General features: G+C 36.2%; 4 protein-coding genes across 7 annotated transcripts; all 4 read left to right on the top strand.

Moving 5' to 3' along the window:
- The first annotated feature begins 960 nt into the window (after positions 1-960).
- On the top strand, positions 961-4,988 carry LOC113726141 (uncharacterized). Of its 2 annotated transcripts, none has more exons than XM_027249688.2 (5): positions 961-1,392; positions 2,270-2,440; positions 2,866-3,430; positions 4,255-4,421; positions 4,610-4,988. In XM_027249688.2, exons 2-5 carry the CDS (start codon positions 2,348-2,350, stop codon positions 4,799-4,801), a joined length of 1,017 nt encoding a protein of 338 aa, XP_027105489.1. In that variant the 5' UTR covers positions 961-1,392; positions 2,270-2,347; the 3' UTR covers positions 4,802-4,988. The 2 variants fall into 2 exon arrangements, with proteins under 2 accessions (XP_027105489.1, XP_071930569.1); XM_072074468.1 differs by having other exon boundaries at positions 1,190-1,392; positions 2,292-2,440.
- Positions 4,989-5,880: 892 nt separating this feature from the next.
- Positions 5,881-17,137, top strand: LOC113726140 (uncharacterized protein YNL011C). Of its 3 annotated transcripts, none has more exons than XM_027249685.2 (14): positions 5,884-6,267; positions 7,036-7,152; positions 7,585-7,717; positions 9,214-9,310; positions 10,609-10,652; positions 11,682-11,838; positions 11,989-12,060; positions 12,638-12,721; positions 13,675-13,776; positions 14,753-14,800; positions 15,033-15,158; positions 16,050-16,142; positions 16,386-16,596; positions 16,692-17,137. In XM_027249685.2, the coding sequence occupies exons 1-13, from the start codon at positions 5,973-5,975 to the stop codon at positions 16,491-16,493; spliced, it is 1,476 nt and encodes a 491-aa protein (XP_027105486.1). In that variant the 5' UTR covers positions 5,884-5,972; the 3' UTR covers positions 16,494-16,596; positions 16,692-17,137. The 3 variants fall into 3 exon arrangements, with proteins under 3 accessions (XP_071930568.1, XP_027105486.1, XP_027105487.1); XM_027249686.2 differs by having other exon boundaries at positions 16,670-17,137; XM_072074467.1 differs by lacking the exon at positions 15,033-15,158 and having other exon boundaries at positions 5,881-6,267.
- A 2,118-nt stretch (positions 17,138-19,255) lies between these two features.
- Positions 19,256-21,528, top strand: LOC113723936 (GDSL esterase/lipase At5g03980-like). The gene is made up of 5 exons (XM_027246894.2): positions 19,256-19,571; positions 20,198-20,404; positions 20,520-20,680; positions 20,782-21,058; positions 21,176-21,528. The coding sequence occupies exons 1-5, from the start codon at positions 19,286-19,288 to the stop codon at positions 21,382-21,384; spliced, it is 1,140 nt and encodes a 379-aa protein (XP_027102695.1). The 5' UTR covers positions 19,256-19,285; the 3' UTR covers positions 21,385-21,528.
- A 1,503-nt stretch (positions 21,529-23,031) lies between these two features.
- On the top strand, positions 23,032-24,111 carry LOC113723935 (diaboline synthase-like). The gene has a single exon (XM_072076762.1). The coding sequence runs from the start codon at positions 23,032-23,034 to the stop codon at positions 24,109-24,111; it is 1,080 nt and encodes a 359-aa protein (XP_071932863.1).

The raw sequence follows: 24,111 nt of genomic DNA, 5'->3' as shown, positions 1-24,111 counted from the left end.
ACAAAAAGAAAGGAAATGGATTGAAACGATAAAACTTAGTAAAACTTAATCACCAAAGCTGAAGAAAAATGGACAGCAAATAATTAGATGCACCAAAAAGATTATTGGTCGTTTCGCTTTTTGTCAATATTTGTTGGTTTTTGTTTACATGGACAATGACAATCCTACAATTAGACAGGCAAACTACCAATATCACCAAGACACGATTTTGGGTGCACGTTCATGGATGATTAGATTCAAGGTGAAATGGTCAAAGAGAAAATTACTGTGTAAATATGGTGACTTGTATAAACCATTGCATTTAAAACCATGAGAAAAGTGCCAAAAATGTTTTTTTTTTTTTTTGGTACAATATGGTTGGTATTACCAGTGGAGCAGTACTTAGTTTGGATTGTAATTTTTCATCTAAAATATTTTATGTTTTTTGTTATCATATTTTTTTAATTATTTTTTATATAATATATATCAAAATTACCATAATATAACTTTTTATAAAAATTTCAAAAATAGCAATCTAAACGAATTCAATTCCACAAGGTTTTTCAAAAAAGAAAAATAAAAAGAAAAAACTTAAAGGTACGAGATTTTGTCAAAAGAAGTAGTTAGCCTTGAACAATTACCGGTTAGTGCATAGTATTTAGTGGTTTGAGCATAGCTTGAGTATTATAACTAATCATTTGTTGACTTTTCTTGTGTACAAACCAAAAAGATTAATAACAAATGATAGAGCAAATTAAAAAAAAAAAAAAAAGCCATCTGCATATGCAAATATTCGTAACGAAAGCATAGACATAATAATAGAAAGGAGAAAGCGTGTCAAATATTAAAAAATAAATAAATAAAAGGAAGAAAAAGATAAAGGCATACAAAAGAAGAAAGTTACCCCTAGGGACCCATATGTAGAATTTTCTTACATCTAGTTATGTGCCCAATTAATGGGTTTTTAACTCTTAAAAAGTGTTGCAAAAAATGAAGAAGTTTCCAAGGGGGAAATTTTCTGTTTCTGGAGCCTCTTTCTTTTTGCTTATATGTTTTTCAATTTCAAGAAGGATGAGGAAAGAAAAATCGGATTAATCAAATCCTTTCAAATCGGAGATGGGGCTTCCTAAAAATTGCTCCTTAATTACAGCACCTCGGAAATTCCGAAAACCCATTAAAGTTGCTCAACTCTTTTACTCTCTCTCTCTCTGTTACTACTTACTACTACTACTACTTTTCTAACTGAACTAGGTTTTGCCTTCGTTGCTGCTCTTCCCGTTACATCCTGTAATCGGTACATGGTAAAAGAAACTACTTTTCCGGAGGTGTTTGATGCTAAATTCATCTGGGTTCAAGCTAATTTGTCGATCTTCTGAAGAATTCAGCGTCTGGGGTGGCGAAAAATTCGAACTTGTAAGTGATCAAACCTTTAATTGAAGGAGAAAGAAGGGTTTTTTTCTTTTCTTTTCCTTCTTTTAAGGTTAATCTGATGGTCTTTTTAGTTATAAACTCTCTTTTCTTTTTATTCTTGGATTACTTTTGCGGCTGATATGTTTTGCTTTGGTAATGACAAATTGGAAGTTGTTTAAGCTGATAATCTAGTAACATTTAGAGCTTAATTGATAGACTTTGCTGAATTCATTTAAAGATTGTGGTTGCTAACTTTTGATCATAGTTAAATGTTGAACCAGATGTTGGCACCAAAAAAAAAAAAAAAAAAAAAAGAGGAACATAGTTTTTGTTAGACATTCGATTGTGAAACCAAGGCAGCTAAGAAGTTTACTGTCTGGGTTGGTGCGAAGCAGAAGGGGGAGCTATTCTTATTTATGAGTGTCCTTTCATTAATTTGTCGTATCTAACCTTGATATGTCCCTGCTTAAATTTCCCTGTCAGCATTACTGGGATGCGGTTAGATCCTTAATAGCAAGTATAAGGTGCTAGTTGATGACCGCATAAGCCTAGCCTTCCTGAACCTTTGTGTACTCTGTTTGCGTTTATGCATTGATCAGAGGCACTAGCAGTATTTTGTGCTGTTGTGTGTCTGGACATGCATATGCATCTATTTACTCTCTTGTTTTGTCAGGCTACCTCGGTTGCATTTCCAATTTGTATCTATGTTATAATTATTAACATATATAGAATGACCGAGTGATATCTCGCAATATGTACTCAACATTCGAGTAATTAGTAAACGATGGACAGTGATGTATACGCACATTGGCATATGAAGTGGTTATGCATAAAATTGCCTTCTCAGTTTTGTCCTTAAGAAGTGGAAATTTCCTTGCAGGTTTCTGAAGTTATTTTTGTAGGTAAAGGCATTCTGGTCTTGGTGTTATTTGGCTGAAGCCTAGCATATGTACTGGTCATGGATAATCGAGTGAAAAGTTTATCCTGGATTGGAAACATACGGGAAAAGTTTGAAACTTTCTATTCAGAGATCGATGACATTGTAAAGGAGGTATTGGGCTTGTATTCTTGATTCCTGTTACTTTTGAAACAACTGTTTTGGTTTTCTCTTACGTTTGCTATTATTTCCCCAGTACTTATGGTGGTTGTGGGGATTGAATTTCTTGTGGCTAGTTTGAAATAGAACATTGATGAATTCCATGGCTTTTCAATTTGTTCAAGAGTGCATTCTCATCTCAGGATGAGCATTTTGTGGATGGAGCTGTGTACAGTTTTTCATGATTTATTCTAGCAATGAGATTTTTTTTTCCCTTTTCCTTTTTTTGTTGTTACAAGATATTATAATTGTGTTTTTGCTTCAATTGTGTTTAATAGTCCACTACCTCCTATTTGCTTGATCTGATCAGTTAGTCTGGTTCAATGATCAGTGAACTTCAATCACCTGACTGTTTGTGGTTTAATTGCTTTGTCGGACAGAATCTTGAATATGGTGAAAACCAGTTGCTTACAGCAGGGGCAAATGTGAAACAATTCTGTTCAGAGTTCATGGAAGAAGTGCTCCCTGAGAGTATAATAAACTCCTTACAAGAGAAAACTACTACATCTGAAAATGCAAAAAGGGTTGTCCATGGCGGTGGATTACCGGATAAAGAAGCCAATGCAGGCCATAAAGACGGACCATCTGATTGTAATTCTTCTAACCAACCAATTTTGATGGAAACTGTTGAAGAGGCAGATATTACTTTGTCATTTACTTTAAAAGCCAATGATGGAAGGGAAATGAGCTTTGAGGAAAATCGTGTTAAGGAGACAGAATTTTCATCTGAAATTCTCAAATTTGAAGGTCATGGGCGTGGTGGATTTCGTGTTCAGAAAGAAGCAGGGGAAACCAATGACTTTGATCCTCAAGATGGCATAGCCAAATTATCAACTGCCCAGCCTTTTCCTAATGCCATTGTCTCTCCAGGCTCTAACGCATGTCAACTTCTGGAGAATGAATTGTCTTCTTCTGGTCGCACCTTGTCAAAAGAATTAATCAATGGTAATTAGTCTTCTATTTGTTGTTGTTTCGTGTTTGCTTAATTTTCATTGTTCTTTTATCTGCATCAGAAAATGTTGGATGTTCCAGACATTGCTATGCAGTTATTTGTTGATAATTTTTTATGTCTTGGCTTGAGTCTTAGACTGTACTTGCTTAACGGGTGTCATAGGCTGATGTTCTTTTTCACATAATTCTTAGTTTTGTCTTTTCTTTTCTCTTCTCCTGTTTCTTTTTTGTGATCTATTTTCTGCAATATGGAATTAAGTGATAAATGGAAGGAATAACAATTGAAACATAAAAGAATAATTAGCTTAAGTTTGGGATCAGTTACTTTTGCAATCTTAACATGTTTGTTTTCCTTCCACAGTAATTTTTGCCCTTTGCCTAATTAGATTAAAAATATAATATTTTGAAAAAATCTGTTCAGGGCCTATGTTGAATTTCTGCTGACTGCTGACAGTTGCAGAACTGTGAAATTTCAGCCCTGGGGAGGAGTGAGGAGTTGGTGTTGGGATTCATTACAAATTTTTATTTGTCATTTGTAGAGAAGAAATTGATTGGTAACCTACCTTTCAGTTTAGTAGTAAAACAATGGGCAGTTTTTAGTACTTCTTTTGCCTCTCAAAATAGTGAATTTGAATGTCATGTATGCTTGAAATCCTGAGCTATTGGTATTTCCTCTACTCTTTTGGTTGGTTGAGTTAGGGATGAGTGAATTGACCATAAAACGTGCTTACAGTTTCTGTCTTTTTAAATTAAGAGTTGATGAAAAAATAATTGTGCTCATCATTTGATGAGTATTCTTCTTTCAATTTGATTGGCAGAGGGACTAAATGGCCACACAGCAGAGGAGACCGAGGGCAAGCATGTTAGTGACCTGAGTATTATGCAGCTGCCAAACAAAGTGAAGATTGAGGATAGCTCCACTGTGCTGGATAGCAACGAATATCATTTAACATCTGATTGTCCAGAGCAACCCCAGGCTCATCATGTACACTTCTTTCTTATAGTGTCTGTTTTCCCCATTTATTCCCCTCGTTGACCTTTTACAACACCAAAGTCTTGTTCTTCATCTACGTATCCTTTTGGGCAGCCTGAATTCATATCTGCAGGGTTGAATTAGCCTAATGTTCTTAGTAAATTTTGTTGACGTATTCTTCTTTCTTTGTTTACTTATAGAGAACTGCATGCAAGTCTTGTTTGGCAATGGAACCTGAGAAACATTGTGAATGTGAGAAGGCAGCTGGCTCGAAGGATTTGAATGCAGAATCTGATCAACCTGAGCACAAACTCCCATCACAAGCCATGCTTGCTGGAGAATCAGAGTTACTGGATGAGGAGCTTTGTGAATCTGAGTGGGTGATCGTTTAAGCTTCCATGGAACAAACAAGTAGCAGAAACTTGGAATCTCATTTGGAAGACAATAACGTAAATGCCTCGATTTAAGAGCTTTTGTGTTTCGAGTTTAGGACATCGAGATGATTTGTGAATAGGCAGGCTGAAAAGCACCACTTGCATTTTGCAATCTAAATAATATTGAAACAAAGTTGTTTTCTGAGTGTGTCTGTATTTTTTCTCATGTTCTCCAAGGTTCTTCTCAATGCAATCAAACTAGCATCCCAAGTCATACGTACATATGCAATGCAAGAAATAAAAATTTTGAAAATCACGTATACTTGCTTATTTCTGCAAAAGATTATGGTGCATGATATATGGATTTCAGCCATGTAAACAAGGAGTTGCTTCCTCAAAAAATAAAGAAAAAGCCACAAGCACAATGTAGCCCCACAAATAATTTTAGAGATTCAACTGCTTGTTATCATCCTATAATTAACATTAAGCAAAATATCATCTGTATCATTTTACTTAGATCCTTGAATGTATCATGTCACACTTATTACGCACTATTCAGTAAAAATGCTTTTTATACAATGTCAACTATATATTTGGTTGGTCTTCCATTATAGCGCAAGTAAAAATTATGAATTAAGACGACCAAGATGATGAGCATAAATGTCATCTATTTCTTTGCTTGTTAATACATTCTTCAATTATTAAGATCAAGACGACGAGTATTATACTACTACTTTGGGGTAATAAATCAACATTAGTGGTATTTAACAAACGGTTTTTTTAACGGGGTGTCCGATGGGCACTTATTAATACACATAAATTCTGCATACTAATAATTATTATCATTCATTGTGTTTATATATTTTTTCCTAATTAATCTTAAAATATTTCTAAAAGTCTATCACCTGAAGTATATCTATACACTTTTCTAATTAATCTTTTCAAAAAATATATGTTGACAAGTGTCTGTTAGACAGACCCTCCTCTAATAATTTGTCTAATAGATGCATTGTTAAAGGGGTCCTTTAACAAACTGCACCACATTGAAGGAAAACCAAAAAAATAAAAGGAAAGCTATATATAGTAGCAGGTGGCCGTTGACAGTGTGTCAGCTTCCAAAAAACACACAAAGCAAGGATTGCTATTTGCTTCAACCGCTGACCCGATTGATTCATGGAATAGCGGGAATATGGCGGACAGTTGCTTGGGACCCTCGTCATCAAAACCCACGACTCTTTTCTCTCAATTGTCAATCCACACTTCTTGGACTTGCCCTTCATTCTCTCTCTCCTTACCTTCACCCTGCAATTTCTCCTTCACCGCCAAAAAACCTTTCTTTTTCTCTTCTTCTTCTTCATCTTTTTTAATGTCTTCTATACCAAATGGACCAAGTAATTCGACCCGTTTCATCGCTCAAAACACCCACTGCTCGTCAGGTTCTTCGTCTCCCCATAATAATCAGCCGTCCCTTCTCGTCTTTTCAGGTATGTGGCTTGATTTTGCTTTTTCTCCCCAACCAACTTGGAAGAAATGTCAGCTTTTCTTGTAATGTTATCGGTGTTCTTAGGCCAATTTACGAGAAATTCTCTTTGCGATATTATATAACTGGGAGTTTGAGGCAAGCGCAGTTTATGAAGTAGCACGGATCAAAAGTATTGTTGGTCCCATTTGTTTTGGGTGCATAATTCCCATTTGTTTTGAGTGGATAATTTGAAGGGTGTTGCTGAAATCTCGAAGGGAATTTTCTTTTGGGATTTAGGGTGCACGAGTTCCATGCTTGTTTCTAGGTGCTGAACTACAATAACTAGAAGAATGGCTGAGACTTTATAGACGCAGAAGAAAGTATAGAAACCAAAGCAGTCTTTGAGACTTTGACGAAACAAATTCTAAACAAGTCATGATATGCTAGAAATGATTGATGGCTTCAAAAAATTGAGGAATTTTTATAGGTACACATTCTTTTCCGTAGATTGTTCAGGAAGTTTTTGCATCTTCTGAAAGCTTAGACACAGTTTGACTATTAAAACATCATGGACCCCCCCGGGGGGGGGGGGGTTTGGTGTTACTTAATTCTAGTGGTTGTCGGACATTTTTCCTGAAACGATTGTAATGAATTTTAATTTGATCAGTAGTTAAACTTCTGATTATACATTTGCGTGAAGGCTGCTGAAATTTTTTAGTCATCACTCTGCTATATTAGTATGCTTTGGCTCTTGAACTCATGCTCTCATGTGTACTTGGTATTGGTACAGGTGGAACGGCCTTTAATGGAGTTGTAGAAGAGCTTAAGAAATTAACTACTGGTGTTGCCCATGTTCTTCCCGTCTCTGATGATGGAGGAAGTACTGCTGAGATTGTTCGTGTTCTTGGTAAATATTTTTACACCTATAAACCTATAAAATGGACTAATTTTCATAAATTTCTTCCTATTCCATTCTTCTTTAATTTATAGCCTACTATTCAATTGTGGCGAAATGATCAATTGATTGAGTGTGAGGGACCACCATAGGATGGAATATCTCCACTTGAAGTGATACTGAAGTCCTGACCTACTGATAAGTTTGGTCTGCAAGGTTGTTTTATAAAAAATGGTACCCATCCTCAGCTGACTTTTTGCAAACTAGCAGGAAGTTTAGTTAAATAGTTAATGTGATGTTTGTTGTATGCTGATACAGTTGTCTGAAACCTACTTTACAACTAAGAAACACCCTTTTGCATAAAAAAAAACTTCCAGTTTATACTTCACATGTTCCTCAGAGCCAGTGAACTATGGCATGCTTTTGTGGATGGTTGTATTGCAGGTGGTCCAGCAGTTGGAGACATTCGATCAAGGTGTCTGAGATTGTCAGATCAAAGCACTTCTGAGGCTCTTGCAGTCCGAACATTGCTCGGTTATCGCTTACCTCTTGAAGCACAAGTAGCTAAATCAGAATGGTGGGAGTAAAAGTTTGGCTTGCTTAGGTCTTTTCTGTTTGCTTATGTGCTTCAGGATTTATTTTAACTCATTTTATCTTGCTTACCAAATATGTTGCCCTTTTGTGTGGAATTGAACTGGTAAATTTGCTGGTTCTAAGTCCTAATGATTGGTGTAACATATACTTGTTGAAACTTGGCATGTAAACAATCTACATATTTAGGAACTGAGCTGGTACTTACATGAATGGAATAATAGCTATCGCTGTAGCAGCTCAAAGATCTCTAAATTTGGCTAAAGCCATGATGAAGTTTCAATTGGAGGACCTATACACATAAATAAATGTCGAAGTTACCTTTGTAAGAGCATTTGCAGGGATAAGTACATAGGGATCTAACAGGAAATAGATTTAAATATGTATAAAGACTCCTGAATATAGTCCTTCAAATTAGGTGACTCCTCCTTAGAGTAAAGAAAAGGAAGGATCCTCATTCAGTTTTCATGTTATTTTCTTTTGCTTCAAAGGAGGTGCCATAGACTTTTTATTCGTCTTCTTATAAGATACATTTCCTTCAGGGAACTAAAATCAAGACTATTGTTAAGCCCATTTATAAGCAAGTTATACTCATGCTGAAGTTGACTTATTCAATTATAGCTATTAAAATATGTTTTTTATTGAAAACATCAGTGCGGGGATTTTTCGTTAGAGTTGCATGTTTGAGTACCATATGTAGAAAATCAATTGATATGGATGCGAAACAATTATGGGATGACTTAGAAGGGAGAAATGGTTTGGAAGCTTGTTGATTCCCATTCGTTCTTCCATGTTATAGCTTCAAAGACTTTAGAGACTTCAAAGACTAAGGTTCTTTGTCTGATCTCTTTTTTCTTAAACAATTACTTTTATACTTGATGTTGGAGTGCCTTGTCTCTCCCGCATCTATTTGTTAGGAAAGGTTACGGTGGCTTACCACAGAAAGTCTCTCTTTTGACCTTATCAAGGACAGATTCCACATGTGGGAACTTCTTTTTTGCAACAGTAAGATGGCATAAATGGTTTCTACCTACATCAAGCCTTTCTCTCCTGTTTAGACTTAATATACAGAATTACTTGATTAGATTGACCAATTAATTCAGCATAATAGGGAGATGGTTCATTGCCCTCCTGATGTTATCTAACTCATGCTTGAAAATAAGTTCTCTACTATTGGGGATGACTCTAGCAGATTTCATTTGAAATATTGGCGAATATCCATGAGGATAGAACCAAGTCTTTCATCTAATTAAGTTGGAAATTTTAGCTGAAGGTCTGGTAGTTTTCACTTCTTAGAAACAAAAATGATTTCGTTTGTTTCATAGTCGTCCATTACATGACTTGTCAGCAGTAACCAAATTATTTGGTGCTTGGATTTCTATGCCTGTCTCTTTTGAATTGTTTCTTTGCCTATTGATAAAATGTATCTTGGTTTTCTTTTACTCTTCGTATATATTTGTGTTCTTAGCTGAGAATTCACAGGTATGATATTGTGGAGGGGCAGCACCCTCTTTGGAAAGGTGTTTCAAAACCATACAGGGAGACTATTCGAGCTTTCTTGGTGTATTTTCAAGATCAGGTCCATTTGCATTGCTGGAATGAATGTCAACTTCCATTTCAGTACTTCTGTGTCAAACGAGAGTTGTGTTTCCTCTGTTGTGTTCATTTTTGTCAGCCATTCCCATAAAAGATGTCACCATTCCAAACAAGGGAACATTTGTCATGTACATTCCAATTCTACCCTGACTAAAAACAAAACTTTGTTTTCTTTTATTTTAATTGTAAGGTAATTAATTATTGAAACCAATATCTATTGGATTCCTAGAAAATTGTGCCCAAACTTGAGGTGACAAAATCCATGGGATCGAGGCTGTATGTGTTTATGGTTTCACTTTTATTGTTCCTTTGTCACATATGATGCATATATGCATGCAGCAGTATGTTGCTGTGACATTTCCAGTCCATTTTTTGTACAGTATATTGCATGGGTACATTCAGTAATGTGCATTTGCTCATTCTAGATTAGTTTAGCTCCTTTTTTCCCAGAAAACGTTGATCCTTTGCTCAAATTCTGTATCAAAAGAGGTGATCTTTAGATTGTTTGAAATGTTTCAACTTGCCTTCCATCTCTTTTGTAAATTCCATTTTAGTTTTCTGAATGATATAGTCTTATCTTATAGTTGCACATATGATTTTTGCTTTGGAGTAATGTCATATATGCAAGAGTTCCTCAAAGGAAAGGGAGTTCCCTATTGTTTAAGACCAACACGGAAAACAAAAAGGGAGCATTTTCAACTATATAGTAGAGAGAAGATAATAAAACATCCAAAACAAAGGTATTTTATGTTGGGGCCACTAGTTGGCACTGGCAGCACTTTCAAATCACGAGATATTTCAACATTAAAAATCCAATTGATTAACATGGTGTACTTTGGAATGAGATTGAACTAAAATTATAAAAGATGCATGTTTTGGATGTTCTGATCAATTTGTATTATTAGGTAATTCATGCATTCACTGTTGGTGATAGTATATTGCATATTGACACTTGATACATATTCACCTCCTCTTTACATGATGGAAAAGTTGCCACATCCCTGAATGCTGATGTACCCTTGAGTTTTAGATTTTGTCTAAAGGTCTAGAACCACATCTCTGAAACTTTTGTAATTTTGTACAACATTACATTGTTTTGACCATTTTATTTATCATGCTCAGATGGAATTAATTTTATATTCCTTTTATAATCTCTAAAAAATTACTTCCTTTCTTTCCTCATTTTTTGTCTGTGCTTTTAGTTTCTCCAGAAAGTTTCATCTGTTTATTTGTATATCAATTTAGCATATAATTGATCCTAATTTTTTATATTGTCTGCAGATCCTTCGTCATGCAGATGAACTATTTTCATTTAGTAATGGAAGGTATCTTATGGTCCATTTGCTATAATTATGAATTTGTTATATAATTCAGTTGTATATTTCCTGCATTTTCTTAACATTTCCAGAGCTTATTGCTAGGATACATTTGTTACTGTTTTCAATTCTCTAAGTTTCAGTACATCTACTGCTTCGTCTTCAGGGTGTCATATGGACTAGCATATTGGAAATAGCATTGATCGGTTGAGTTCCATCATATTGTTCTATACTTTTCATGTCTGGAATATTATCCATATGTTAGCTGATAATGTTTCAGCAAGAATGTTTTGTCTAATTGATGTTTCATGGTGAAGACTATATACAGCACTTTCTATAAACATAGATTTCCCAACCTTACTTTTCTTTTGGGAAAATGATATTTGAGCTATGTATAAATATGATATAGCAAAAACGAGTAAGGAGGACTTGTGCAGCTTTGTGTGAGAAATAAATATGTTCATTCACAGAAATTTATAATAGTTTGCATATGTTTTATTTCTTCAATTTGTATTTGTGCAACTTTGGCTAATAGTATGTTTTCCCATGGCTAACTCAAAATGGGTCAAGGCCTTTCTTGTTGTAATCTTTCAAACTAAAAATGGAAAGGTTATGGTTATTTCTTCTCTCATTTTCTAACGTATTGTTAATCTATTTTGAAATTGCAAGATGTGCTGTTAAGTTTTATAATCAATCATGAAGAGAGCTAATTGGTGTCAGAATTTCAGATCTGGTAATTGGTGCTAATTTTGTTTTCCCCATGACATTATCTCTGGCACTGCTAGACCAGCATTTGTTTTCGCTCTCTTGATTTTCTAGTGTCAGCTCCTGTCTGAGCTTCCACTGTTAAAGGGACTTTCTCTTGTTCTGACTTTCTCATGTTCTGTTTCATAATAGTTTCTGAACAATGATCAGTTGTTAGATGTGTTTTTATTTTTGTTATAATTGCTTGTTTGTTGTTTACCCAGAAAATATTTTTTGCTTCCTTTGGTATACCTTCGATCATATTTTGTCAACTAACTTACATGAACTTTGCAGCATTGGGAACTTCTTCTTTGCAGGAGCACGCATATTCTTTCGATCGCTAGATGCTGCTATTTTTTTGTTTTCACGTGTTTCAGATATTCCCACAGATAGTCTGGTCCTCCCAGTGATATCTACCAATGACAGGCTTACATTGGGTTGTGAATTATGGGTACGATTAGTAGCTTTTTAACTGACAAGTTCAGTCAATGTTCTTTAGGGTTGTGAATTATGTAATTAAGAAAGTGTACAACCCAAACAAAGATGATGACCAAAAATGTTTAGATGACTTGCATTTCTTGTTTGTGTTTCTAATATTCAGGATGGAACTATTATTCGTGGGCAAAATGAGATATCTCATCCAAGTAAGGGTTCTGTGCAGACCATAGATAAGGTACACATAATATCTGCTGATACAGGAACTGTATAACTTGCATCTTCCTTTGTACGCTACTTGTGTTAATTTTATTTTATTTTTTTCACTGTAATGTACATGTGATATTGTTGTTGCATTTGTTCTTTCCTGCTTGTACTAGTTCACAATCTTATGGGAATTTTGTTGCTTTACATAATAATCATGTTTGGGCTTCATGGTTTTACCACATCTACTTGGTTAAGCACTTTTTAATATTCCTTATCACGAAAGAAAAAGTGTGGGAGTATTTTAGGAAAACTCTGTTTAGTTATGTAAGCTAGTCATTTTCAACTGCAATTGAGAGTCTCAAGATATATAACAAAAAATTAAATTTCAAAAGTATGGGGAATTTTTTGTTCCTTATTGTTGGTTTAGGGTCAACCTATGGGTTCAACAATATAATTTGACCTTTTTCAAGTCTGATTTATGATTCTGGAATTTATTTCATCGGTTATGATGTGACAGGGATTTAGAATTTACACTTTTTTTGTATTTTTGTGCCCCATCTGGTAGCCAAAAGTAATTTTGATTTTACTTATTGATTTTATACTGATAGGGAAGCTCTTCTGCTTCGGCTCTTCCAGCAAGAATAAAACGAATGTTCTATATGTCAAGCGAAGGCTGCAATTTGTTGCATGAGGTAAGTGATGCTTTGACTTGCCTGAAGTGGTTAAAGAGCACTGAAGCTATAATCTTATCCAATTTTAACTAAAAGAAATTGTGCTGGAACTTGTTATATTCTGTGACCCTGTTTGTACATGATCTTTGGATGTTTTGGGTTTGCGTCTTTATAGTGGTGACATAAAGATGTCTTTAGCATACTGTTGTCAAAATGTCTAAGTCAAACAGATAGAGAGTCAAAACAGGGCAGGGAAAGGGGATCCCCTGCATGTTTAAATCAGGTCAATTGTTCAGGGAAGAAGGGGGAGTATTGATAGAAATATTTGATTACTGCAAACCAAACTTTTGGTTCTTGTGGCGCTAAGATCTAAAAATTGCACAGTAGTTAGGAGCTCCAGGTAGAATACTAGATTGTGTGGATCCCTCCTGGCCTACCCCACTATTCGTCAGAAACAAGGAACTTCAGAAATTTCCATCCGTATCCATTACACTCTCTTCATGATGAATGATCCTTCACTTTAAGAAACAAATAGAACAGTAAATTTAAGTGCATAGATGGCTCTTCATCTCCTTCCACCTCTCTGTCTTTGCCCCCCCCCCTCCAACTCTAAAGAACACAATTTCTTCTGAAAAAAGTTCATATGGTAGTCAAAGGGAAAAAAATCATATGGTGGTGGTTAGTTTCTATAATTGGTAAAAGTATCTTGACTTTTCCTTTTCACTACTATTTTATTGTAATTAAGGTCAAGGAGAAACGGCAGAAAGGCATTGCATATGGTTCTTGCATCTTTTGTTTTTGGAGTTGATTTAAATAAAGTCAAGCTAATATTGCAATGTGGCTGCCTTTTTTGTGGTACAATGTTCGTAGAGAGTCAGTTCTTCAAATTTTCTGGAGTATATTGTTTAGATATTAAGTCATTTGCTTTAGATTGTATTTCTCTGCTGATTTTATGCTGTTCGGACATGTAACAGGTCTTCCCAAGTGTAAATCCAACTGTCTTTGAAAAGTTACAGAGTGTTGACTGCATTGTATTTGCCATGGGATCCCTCTTCACTTCTATTTGCCCCTCCTTGGTAACTTCACATGATCCTTGTTCTTAAAACTTTCTTTTTGTGCATTTGCATGTATAGATGGCAAACCTGGGAGGCTGGAATCATTAACGTTGCAAATTTTTATGCAGTAACTAATTACTGCAGTGTCAGTATTGGGAGGTTTAGTTACTACAATATGAAGGCATTACTGCCAAGTGTATTTGTTCATTAGTGCAAAACGGCCTTTTTTTTGGAGGAATTGGGCTGGCGAACCAGCCAAGCAAGTATGCATTAAAACTATCCTGCAATAGAGGCAGTCAGGGAACCATGTTGTGTTTACAGCACTTTTCCTTTTTTTTTTTTTCTCATTAAGGTGACATCTGATAGTGTATGATTAAGGCATCAACACCAGAACATGGGTACTCCTTTCTAGTTTAATTTTCCATCAATACTATGACGGTCGTCAAATTTTTAACAAGTACCTTCCATATTTAATAGTGACTTTGGAACACTTTACATGTGTGCATAGTTTAAAAATGATTTCACATAGAAAATACCTCTTTTTGTGGAATTGTGCAGGAAAATGTGATCCCTGAAATGGTTTATTTATTTGTCATATCTTGTGAGAAAGTTTATAGCATTATATGCTTTTCGGAAAGGCTAATATTGAAATTGTAACATGTGACAAAACTAGGTAACACCAGTGGGAAATGCACTTGCTTTATAAACTGTAAGATGTATATCTCTCTTGGAACATGCCCATCCACTAGATGTTTCTCTCTCTCAATGGTTGTTTGCTTTCAGTTCCTATGTTGCCTTGTGTTTCATCATATTTGGTTCTTTTTTGTTCAGTCTGAAACAGAACATTCTTCTTGTACAAATCATATATACTAGTAGCTTCTTTCCTCTTATATTTAGTGATGTCAAATTTGATAGCTCAATTTTCATCAAACAAAACTATACTACCTGGACTCAGCTTGATTTGGTTTTCATGTATTTTGTTTTCTAAATTTACTAGGTCTTACGTGGAATTGGGGAAATTATCTCATCGAGGTGGTGTCCAAAGGTAGGTCTTCCTTTTAGAAATATAGTTAACATATAGTTGATACTCAAGTCATTTGTGTTTTCCTCATCTCTATGATGGGGAAAGATGTGTTTTCTAAATCTTCTTCATGGTTGGTTATATTTAATTTAAAGGTGAATGGTGTCTTGATTTTGGGATATAATTTTTGGTATGGCATTAGAGCTTGAGATGTTCTTATCATTTTAATCTTATTTTAGATTCTGTGCCTCTCCAGGTACTTCTGTTAAACGGTACTCCTGATCGGGAAACTAGTGGCTTTACTGCTTCTTGCTTTGTCACAGCAATTACCGATGCCCTAAATCGAACTTACGGTGACCCGGAAAATTGTCTTAAGAATACTGTAAGTAGAGTTAGGAGTCATTGCTGTGATGTTTGCAAATAGGATTCTTTCAAATATGAATTTCTTTTACTGTGCTTAGCTCTACTTTATTTGGGTCATGCGCCTGAATTTGACTGATTGAGATATACATTTGCTGTCACTTTCGTTAATACTTCATAGTAAGGAATTCTGATGTAGACAGGTCAATGCTTAGGAGGATGGAATTTATTGAGACATAGGGTCTCCGTTGCCCTTATAATAGAAAGGAATAAAATGCTTTGCCCTCAGAAATTTTTTTTTTTTTTTTTTTTTTTTTTTTTGCGTTGGAAGTATAGCTATGCTGCAAGTTTTGAATAGTCTAAATATTATTTTCTTTAATCTTTTTCTTTGTGATTTTGAAACTTGTTTTTATAGTTTATATTGCAGTCTTTCAGTCAATTCTTATGTAGGAGGATAGGATTTATTGAGACAATCCTTATGTAGTGTCTTCAAAGGATATGCAACAAATTTGGCCTCTCCATTTGTTGGGAATGAACTTTCATTTAGTTTCATTCCAAAGAATTCCTTGATAGTGGATTCTATCTAGTTTGGCTGTCATTCAAATGGGGCTACAATTATGGAGATGAATTGGAAGAGTAAGCCCATTTCACCAACAAAAGTTAGAAATTTGGGGCCATGCTGTTGTCTTTTATTTATTGCTTTCTTGAAAAAAGGAGAAAAAAAAAACCATGCTTGCACTTATCTCAGCTTTTGTTAATTTACTGTATGATGACATAAGCTCATTAATAAATATTTCTCTTATTCCTTTTTTCTGCAAAAATTTGGCTCATATATCAATGCTTAAAATCATGACATGATCCTTCAAACGGGGATGAAGTCCTGTTGCTCATAATGATTCATTTTTCGTCGCAGCCAAACCAATACATAAACACAATTTTGGTTCCCAAGGATGGTCAAATTCCTGTTGATGTTGAAGTCTTGACCGCCCAACGGATATTCCATGTGGTATGTTTATGGCATTATGCTTTCTTTCTAGCTGAAGTAAGATAAATTTTGCTGTCTACAGACACGTCATAAGGATAATCTTGAATTTGAAGTTTGTGAGTGATGAATCTGTCTCATCACTTGCACTTGGTGATTATGCCTCGGCAACACAACAAGCTAAGCAGACATCTGCTAGCAGGTTTTTGTATTCTCTTTTCTTGTACGGATTTCTGATGGTGTATGTGTTCTTATTGAACTCCGTAGGTAACTGTTGATTCAATACCTGACCCAAAAGTTGGTGTAATATTTGATCCAGAATCTTTGATCGAAGCGCTTTCTAACCTCTTACATGCACCCATTCATGTAAAATGAGTCAAGACTTGATCATTCTTTGTTAGCAATGACAAATGGGAGCCAAATGGTGGAGACTTTTTTCTGTTTATGATCTTCATACTTTGGGGTTTTTCTCTTCAAGGTAAGGAACATGCTATAACAACAACTTGGATAAAGTCATATGATTTATATTGAATCTAATGGGGTCTGGATAGCAATGATGTTGTCTTGCTGCAGCCGTTAATTGAAGGCAAGATGTTCAGATTACATCCAAGATTGGGAAAGGAACGTTGCTAGTCATACCATCTATCTCCAGCAGGAAGGAGGAGGAAGCGATGCATCCCATCTTCTATGTACATGTAACAGAAGTAGCAGATACTCCATTTTATGCTGTTGTAGTTTCTGTATAGTTCGTTAACGAGCACTAATGGGCTTTTTCATCTCTCCTCTCATTATGTATGTTTGCTTGTCCAGAGAGTAGAGGCGTTTTATCGCATGTTATGTCATATCTGGAACATATCTGCAAGAAATTGCAGAGTTTCATCAGCGTCATCATGCCATAAACCGAAATATGTGAATCAACAGAACCTAATCTGCTTTTGGCAGAAGATACAAAGCAAAAATATACTTTGTACTCTGCAAGCGCAATCCAGATAAATAGGTAATGCCTGCATTCTGTTTGACTTATCGGATCAATATTTTGTCTCCAAAGTACAACCATTCCATAATTTGTCCAATCGGTATATCATGGCAAGACTAAGTAGGAAAAAAGGACCGAACCGTGCTAATTATATTGAGGAATGATTTGTATTGTCTGTCAACAGCTGAACCTTGAGTTTGATTTGGCTAAAAAGTGCTTGTCATGCCATTTACTTGTATGAGATTGAATCCAGACTTGTGCTCAAGTTTGAGCTCAATCAGCATCCATCAAATTAAATAAAGCTTGAATAATATAATTTAATAGTTTTTTGTCATTTTTAATGAGGCATATAATTGGCATTCTGCTAAGATAATTTAATATTTTGGATGAGATAATATTAAAGTATGACATTCCACCAAGCATTTCACCTTGACTTGTTGCTTGCTGCAACTATAATATACACCATAACATTTCCAGCACGAGGACAAGTTGAGGCTCTCAATCGGGGGCCGAGGATCTAAAGTAGAATGGTAGTACAAGATTGCCTGTTCGTGGCCTGTAATAAAACCATACACATGCAACTTTGACATGCTCAGTGGCACTCAGGTCTTCTTTCATGGCAGCATGTCAATCTCTGATACTTGGAAAGCCTTGGGAAGATGGAAAGTGTAGCTGTCTTAGTAGTCGATTGCAACTTTGACATGCTCTGATTTCAAGCTCAGCATGCATTTCCTGACCAAATGAGAACAAATGCTCAAGATACAGGAGTCGGGTGTTTTTTCGCTGGCATTGGTCAGACTAGAAACCATTGGACCTTGGTTCAATGGCCAGTTTGAAACTCTCCCGTACACTGGGTCGGGATCTAGTAAATCACATCGTACAAGAAGCATATCACTTTTTGTTCGTATAAAAATTCAGATGGTGCAACAGTGCACATGTCTAGTCAAGTGATTCACCCTCCAATTTCTATACAAGTTTCTTTAAGCTCCCTCTCTATCATAGAATAGAAGTTAATTAGATAATTACCGTTAAAAAAAAAAAAAAAAAAAGCATTGGCAAAACTAGAGATTGGGCTGTTGTTTGAATTCAAATTTTTGAATTGGGCACAACGTGATTAAGGTGTCTGAATAGCCGTTCTTCATGTTTTTTTGAATTGCACTCATAGGAAATATTTCTGCACTATGCTTAAACGATAAATTTGGCTCTTAAATTGAATTAAGAAATTTGAATTTCTTTTCTGCTATTTTGATTTTGATTTTTGAGAAAATAATTTGGAATTCAATAGTTAATAAGTTAGTGATTCCATGATGATATAATTCCAAAAGTTTGAAAATTTTAATTTTTAGGTGGTGCCATTGTCCAAAATACTGGAATTGAGCTCCAGGCAATGCCTTTTTGAGTTTTATCCTTTTCGAAACAACTAGTTTTTCGGCCTTATTGGTTATGCTTGGTGGCCCTTGTTTTCTCATAACACTTGTATTGCGTTTAATAATCTCCTGAATCCAGTCCCTCATGCAGGTTGAATCAAACTAAAGCTTTAACTTCGGCTTGAAAATGAGTCAACGTTTATGCGAACCTGGGCTTAGCGTACTAATTTCATTAACATAGAATAGATAAAATGTGTACTCGTCGTCAGGATCAAGAGCATCTGGGTCAAAATGTACATCCATTTTGCGCCTGAAGAATTAAAAATTTGAAGGGGCTGCATTTTTTTTTAGTAATTACAACATGTTGAGCTGGAAAATAATAAAATCATATAGTATTATGTTAGTCAAACTTGAATTACAGGTGGCCTGGAATAAAATGTAGTGTAGTTGTAAAGAAAAGGTGTCTGTCTCATTACAACTTCTATGCACTTCAGTCCCTAGTGGAATTGCACCTTATATTTGAATCCTAGTAGAATTGGTGCTAGATCTGTAAGTTGATTAACAAAAGCAGGATCAGAGACCTTAATCTAAAAACAAGTCAATTCCGTCTAGGAAACTGCTTATTGTATTTTTGTATAGTGCTACTTTGGTTGTATTTTGTTTTTGGTTTGACATCTGCAGAACAAATCCAGTTAGGATTCGATTTTTTGATCCAACAGGTTTATAACACTTTCTCAACCCTATATAATCACATAGCAAGCAACCATGATAGTACCACGCAGTAATATTACATAGTTAAACTTTTGGTTGTTGTCTGAGCAATAATGGGTGTCAAGGGCACGAGTATTGGTGCTGTTTTCTTTGTTATTGCATCTGCTTTGCTGCTTCTTTCTCCTTCACCATCCGCTGATGCTAGTCCTCTCCTGAGTGCCTGCCGTTTTGATCAAGTGTACCAACTTGGGGACTCCATATCAGACACTGGGAATTTGATCAGGGAATCTCCACTTGGAGCCGCTTTACCTTTCGCCAGAAATCCCTACGGTCAGACCTTCTCCCACCACAAAGCCACCGGCCGTTGCTCTGATGGACTTCTCATGATTGACTACTTTGGTAAATATATATATAAGATTCTTTTGATCTGCCCTTCCCGCTGTTAATTCTTCATAGTATTGCCAACCAACTTGCAATAGCTATTTTTTTTATTTGTGTGCGTGTCACAATTCAGGCTATTTTAATCTTTTCTTCGTATGATTTATTCTTATTTTGAACACTTGATATAGAGCTTTGCTTTTTATCAACTCACTCCGTATCTGATTGTCTTTTCCGCGACAAAATCTGTTAAAGGATTTCTTTCTTTCTTTCTTCTTCTTTTTTTGTTATAAATAATTTGCGTGGAGAACGTAGATGCCAATGAGTTGCATGCATGATGGAAAAAATTCGAACTATCGCCGTCTGGTGTGTTACAAGGAAATTTAGAGTGTAAATTATCCAGAGTATTATTATTACAGTTCTTGGCTGCCTTAACTGAAAACCATGTGCAATTCTTGCCCTAATTATCCATTTAGTTATACTGGTTAACCCTGCAGCATTATGTTTATCTGCAATCTTCCGCTGATGTTCCTAGTGGTGATTCATCATCGATGTTTGCCTTCCATGTTTATTTACTTATTTTTGTTTATGTAGGCTATCATATTCACATCCGCTAACTGAATATTTGGATCGTTGTTTTAACACAGCCCAGGCGCTGGGTCTACCTCTTCTGAATCCGATCAAGGATACAAAGGCAAATTTTGAGCATGGAGCAAATTTTGCCGTAGCCGGTGCTACAGCACTATCATCAGCTGTTCTCGCTCATCATCATGTTACAAATCCAGTGACCAACAGTTCCCTTGACATACAGCTTCAGTGGATGAAAGATCACTTTCACAAATTTTGCCACAATGGTAGATTCAAATTTTATATATGATCGTGACAGCCATTCAACTTTTCTCAACTTCTATTAACTTTTTTTTTTTTGGCATGACACTGAATTTTGTCCCTTTTCTTTTTGTTTAACAGATTGTGAAAGGAAGCTTCAAAACGCTCTATTTATGGTCGGTGAAATCGGAGGCAACGATTATAATTATGCATTCCTTCAGTACTTGGATGAGGCTAGAGATACGCTTAAAATTCTAGAGTTGGTACCTCTAGTTGTTGCCAAAATTAAGCATGCTGTTGAGGTTAGCTTTTGCAGGCCCCTCCTCTTCTTGTTAGCACTCTTGCTGCTTTTAATTCTCTTGCTTCTAATTGCTTCTCCTTTTCTTTCAATGTTGTATTTCAGAAAGTGATTAGTTTTGGAGCAAGGACAATAGTGGTTCCTGGGAACTTTCCAATGGGATGTCTGCCAATTTATCTAACAAAGTTTGGGCTAGAAAGCGAAGTAGACGAGTTCGACGAGAATCATTGCATATGGCTATTGAACAGCTTTGCAACTTTCCACAATGATCACCTGAAGAAGGCGATTGCCGAGCTGCAAGAGAAGTACCCATATGTAACAATCGTCTATGGAGACTACTACGCTGCATATGAACAGCTTTTCAATCTAGGTGAAACTGAAGGTATGTTAGTTAGTATTTACCAGTTTGAATTCTTAAAAGAAATCAATTATTTCCAGTAGGAGGAAGGGGTATCTGAAGCATCCACATCTGGTCATCTAATTGTTTTTGTCTTATTAGGTTTTGAGTTACAAAAAGCTTGTTGTGGAGTTGGAGGGCTGTACAACTTCAATGAGACGCGAATGTGTGGATTTCCAGGTGTTAAGGCTTGCCGTGATCCCGAAAGATACGTCAGCTGGGATGGGATTCATTTAACACAGGAGGCTTACCGCATGATAGTGGATTGGTTGCAAGCTGATCTTTTCTGGAAATTGCGTTGCCATCATTGAACAATTCTCTATCAACTTTATCATGTTCTTCAAGCTTCTACAGTAGCAGCACTCGAGTCCCAGTTTGCTTTTTCAGTCCAGTAGCTTAGTTTAGTTTTAGCTAATGGGAAGCTCTTGTGTGACTAATTTCGTCACCAACTGTTTGACCACTTACTTTTATATGAAACTTTTTCAGTTTTTATCATACTGGGTTCAAGATTATGAAAATTTTATCTAGTTCTTGGCGAAAAGCTCTGTAAACTGCTGCCAATCCAAGCATCAAGGCGTCTAACTTAAGGAGCAAAAGAATCAAACCCACAAATTTTATGTATCAAATGTCAATACTGAAACAAACGCGCCAATAAGCTGATTATCAAGGTCAGGGCAGCACTGCGTTTTTAATAACAAACCAAACTTTCTACATAACCGCCTAATAAACTCAAAAAACCCAATCTGCAATCAGGTGCCCTCAACTCTTGAATCAAACACAAAGCTCGGGAATGTAGTAGTGATGTCCAGCAGGAAGCGATGCATCAGATCTTCTATGTACATGTAACAGAAGTAGCAGATATTCCATTTCACGCTGTTGTAGTTTTTGTATAGTTCGTTAACGAGCATTAATGGGCTTTTTCATCTCTCCTCTCATTATGTTTGCTTGTCTAGAGAGTAGAGGCGTTTTATCGCATGTTATGGCATATCTGCAACATATCAGCAAGAAATTGCAGAGTTTCATCAGCGTCATCATGCCATAAACCGAAATACGTGAATCAACAGAACCAAATCTGTTTTTGGCAGAACATACAATGCAAAAATATACTTTGTGCCCTGCAAGTGCAATCCAGATAAATGGTTAATGCCTGCATTCTGTTTTGACTTATCGGATCAATATTGTGTCTCAAAAGTACAACCGTTCCATAATTTGGCCAATCGGTATATCATAGCAAGACTAAGTAGGAAAAATGGACCAAACCGTACTAATTATATTGAGGAATGATTTGTATTGTCTGTCAACAGCTGATCCTTGAGTTTGATTTGGCTAAAAAATGCTTGTCATTCCATTTATTTATATGAGATTGAATCCTGACTTATGCTCAAGTTTGAGCGCAATCAGCATCCATCAAATAAAATAAAGCTTGAATAATATAATTTAATATTTTTTTGTCATTTTTAACGAGGCATATAATTGGCATTCTGCTAAGATAATTTAATATTTTGGATGGGGTAAGATTAAACTATGACATTCCACCAAATATTTCACCCTGACCTGTTGCTTGCTGCAACTAATACGCATGATAACATTTCCAGGCTCCAGCACGAGGACGAGCTGAGGCTCTGAATTGGGGGCCGAGGATCTAAAGTAGGATAGCAGTACAAGATTGCCTGCTCGTGACTTGTAATAAAACCGCACTCATGCAACTTTGACACGCTCAATGGCACTCAGGTCTTCTTTCATGGCAGCATGTCAATCTCTGATACTTGGAAAGCCTTGGGAAGATCGAATGTGTAGCCTTCTTTCATGGCCTTGTTCTACCCTAATATTCAGGGTAGTGATCGGTTGTCTGCCAATCAAATATCTACAGTGCTTCAACTTTCACTGTCAAAAACTCTTACCTATTATACCCCTTTGCTGGAAGGCTAAAGAACAACCTTTTTATCGACTGCAATGACATGGGAGTTCAGTTTATCGAAGCCCAGATCAAATTCCGGATATCTGACATTATCAACCAACCGAACTTTCATTTGGAAGATCTCGTCTTTCCAGCCGCATCTGGTCATATATCTCCCATCACTAGTAATCCTGCCGATTCTAGTCTTGTGCTTGTTCAGCTGAACTATTTCGATTGTGGAAGTCTGGCACTAAGCATGCTTATCTCGCACAAGATTGCTGATGCATCCACCATGTCCACTTTCTTTAATGACTGGGCTGCTGTGGCCCGTCAGCTCTTGCCAAATGGTGATCATATTCCATCTCCTCAGTTTATAGGAGCTTCACTCTTTCCTCCAGTTGAAGATCCAACAATGTTGAAGCTATACGCCGTGCCAAAGAGGGAAACATGCTTGACCAGAAGATTCTTGTTCCATGCTTCAAAAATTGCTGAACTTAAGGCTATGGCAACTAGTTCAGGAGTGGATAACCCGACTCGAGTTGAAGTTGTGACTGCTCTAATTTTGAAGTGTGCAATGTCTGCATCAAGGGCTAACTCAGGCTCATTTAGGCCCTCCGTGTTTCGCAATGCTGCAAACTTGCGACAAATAACTATCCCTCCGTTGCCACAGAATTCTGTTGGAAATTTCATTACCGTCTATCCCGTAGTATTGGAGAACGAGGATGATGTGAGATTTCCAGAATTGGTTAGTAAACTAAGGAATGGTCGAAGGAAAATCCAAAATGAGTACAGAGAAAAGCACAAATTTGATCCAATTCAAGAATTCCAATCCACACTTGCAAAGCGGGAAGGCATTGTCAAGAAATTTGATCTTTACCATTGCTCCAGCATGTGTAGATTCCCATTTTATGATGTGGATTTTGGTTGGGGAAGACCTTCATTGGGGCGCTATGCTACTAAACTAGGACAAAGGAACTCCTTTATTATGATGGACCTAAGAAATGGAAAAGGGGTCGATGGAATACAAGCAATGGTCACGCTAGAAAAGCCGCAAGTGTGCTTATTTGAAGCTAATGATGAGCTCCTCACTTATGCTTCTTTAAATGGTGAAAACGAGTGGCCTTACCCCCATGGCTTTTAA

Source organism: Coffea arabica, chromosome 2c, assembly GCF_036785885.1.
Source record: "Coffea arabica cultivar ET-39 chromosome 2c, Coffea Arabica ET-39 HiFi, whole genome shotgun sequence".
Classification (NCBI taxonomy): Eukaryota; Viridiplantae; Streptophyta; class Magnoliopsida; order Gentianales; family Rubiaceae; genus Coffea; species Coffea arabica.
This window is presented reverse-complemented; position numbering and strand designations above follow the sequence as displayed.

Excerpts from the sequence above, each read along its gene's own strand:
- LOC113726140 (XM_027249685.2), top strand. The coding sequence starts at position 5,973 with ATGGCGGACAGTTGCTTGGGACCCTCGTCATCAAAACCCACGACTCTT. Across the intron at positions 10,653-11,681 it reads TTTTCATTTAGTAATGGAAG|CATTGGGAACTTCTTCTTTG; the intron begins GTATCTTATGGT and ends TGAACTTTGCAG. Across the intron at positions 11,839-11,988 it reads CATTGGGTTGTGAATTATGG|GATGGAACTATTATTCGTGG; the intron begins GTACGATTAGTA and ends TCTAATATTCAG.
- LOC113723936 (XM_027246894.2), top strand. The coding sequence starts at position 19,286 with ATGGGTGTCAAGGGCACGAGTATTGGTGCTGTTTTCTTTGTTATTGCA. Across the intron at positions 19,572-20,197 it reads TCTCATGATTGACTACTTTG|CCCAGGCGCTGGGTCTACCT; the intron begins GTAAATATATAT and ends GTTTTAACACAG. Across the intron at positions 20,681-20,781 it reads AAATTAAGCATGCTGTTGAG|AAAGTGATTAGTTTTGGAGC; the intron begins GTTAGCTTTTGC and ends GTTGTATTTCAG.
- LOC113723935 (XM_072076762.1), top strand. The coding sequence starts at position 23,032 with ATGGGAGTTCAGTTTATCGAAGCCCAGATCAAATTCCGGATATCTGAC.
- LOC113726141 (XM_027249688.2), top strand. The coding sequence starts at position 2,348 with ATGGATAATCGAGTGAAAAGTTTATCCTGGATTGGAAACATACGGGAA. Across the intron at positions 3,431-4,254 it reads GTCAAAAGAATTAATCAATG|AGGGACTAAATGGCCACACA; the intron begins GTAATTAGTCTT and ends TTTGATTGGCAG. Across the intron at positions 4,422-4,609 it reads AGCAACCCCAGGCTCATCAT|AGAACTGCATGCAAGTCTTG; the intron begins GTACACTTCTTT and ends GTTTACTTATAG.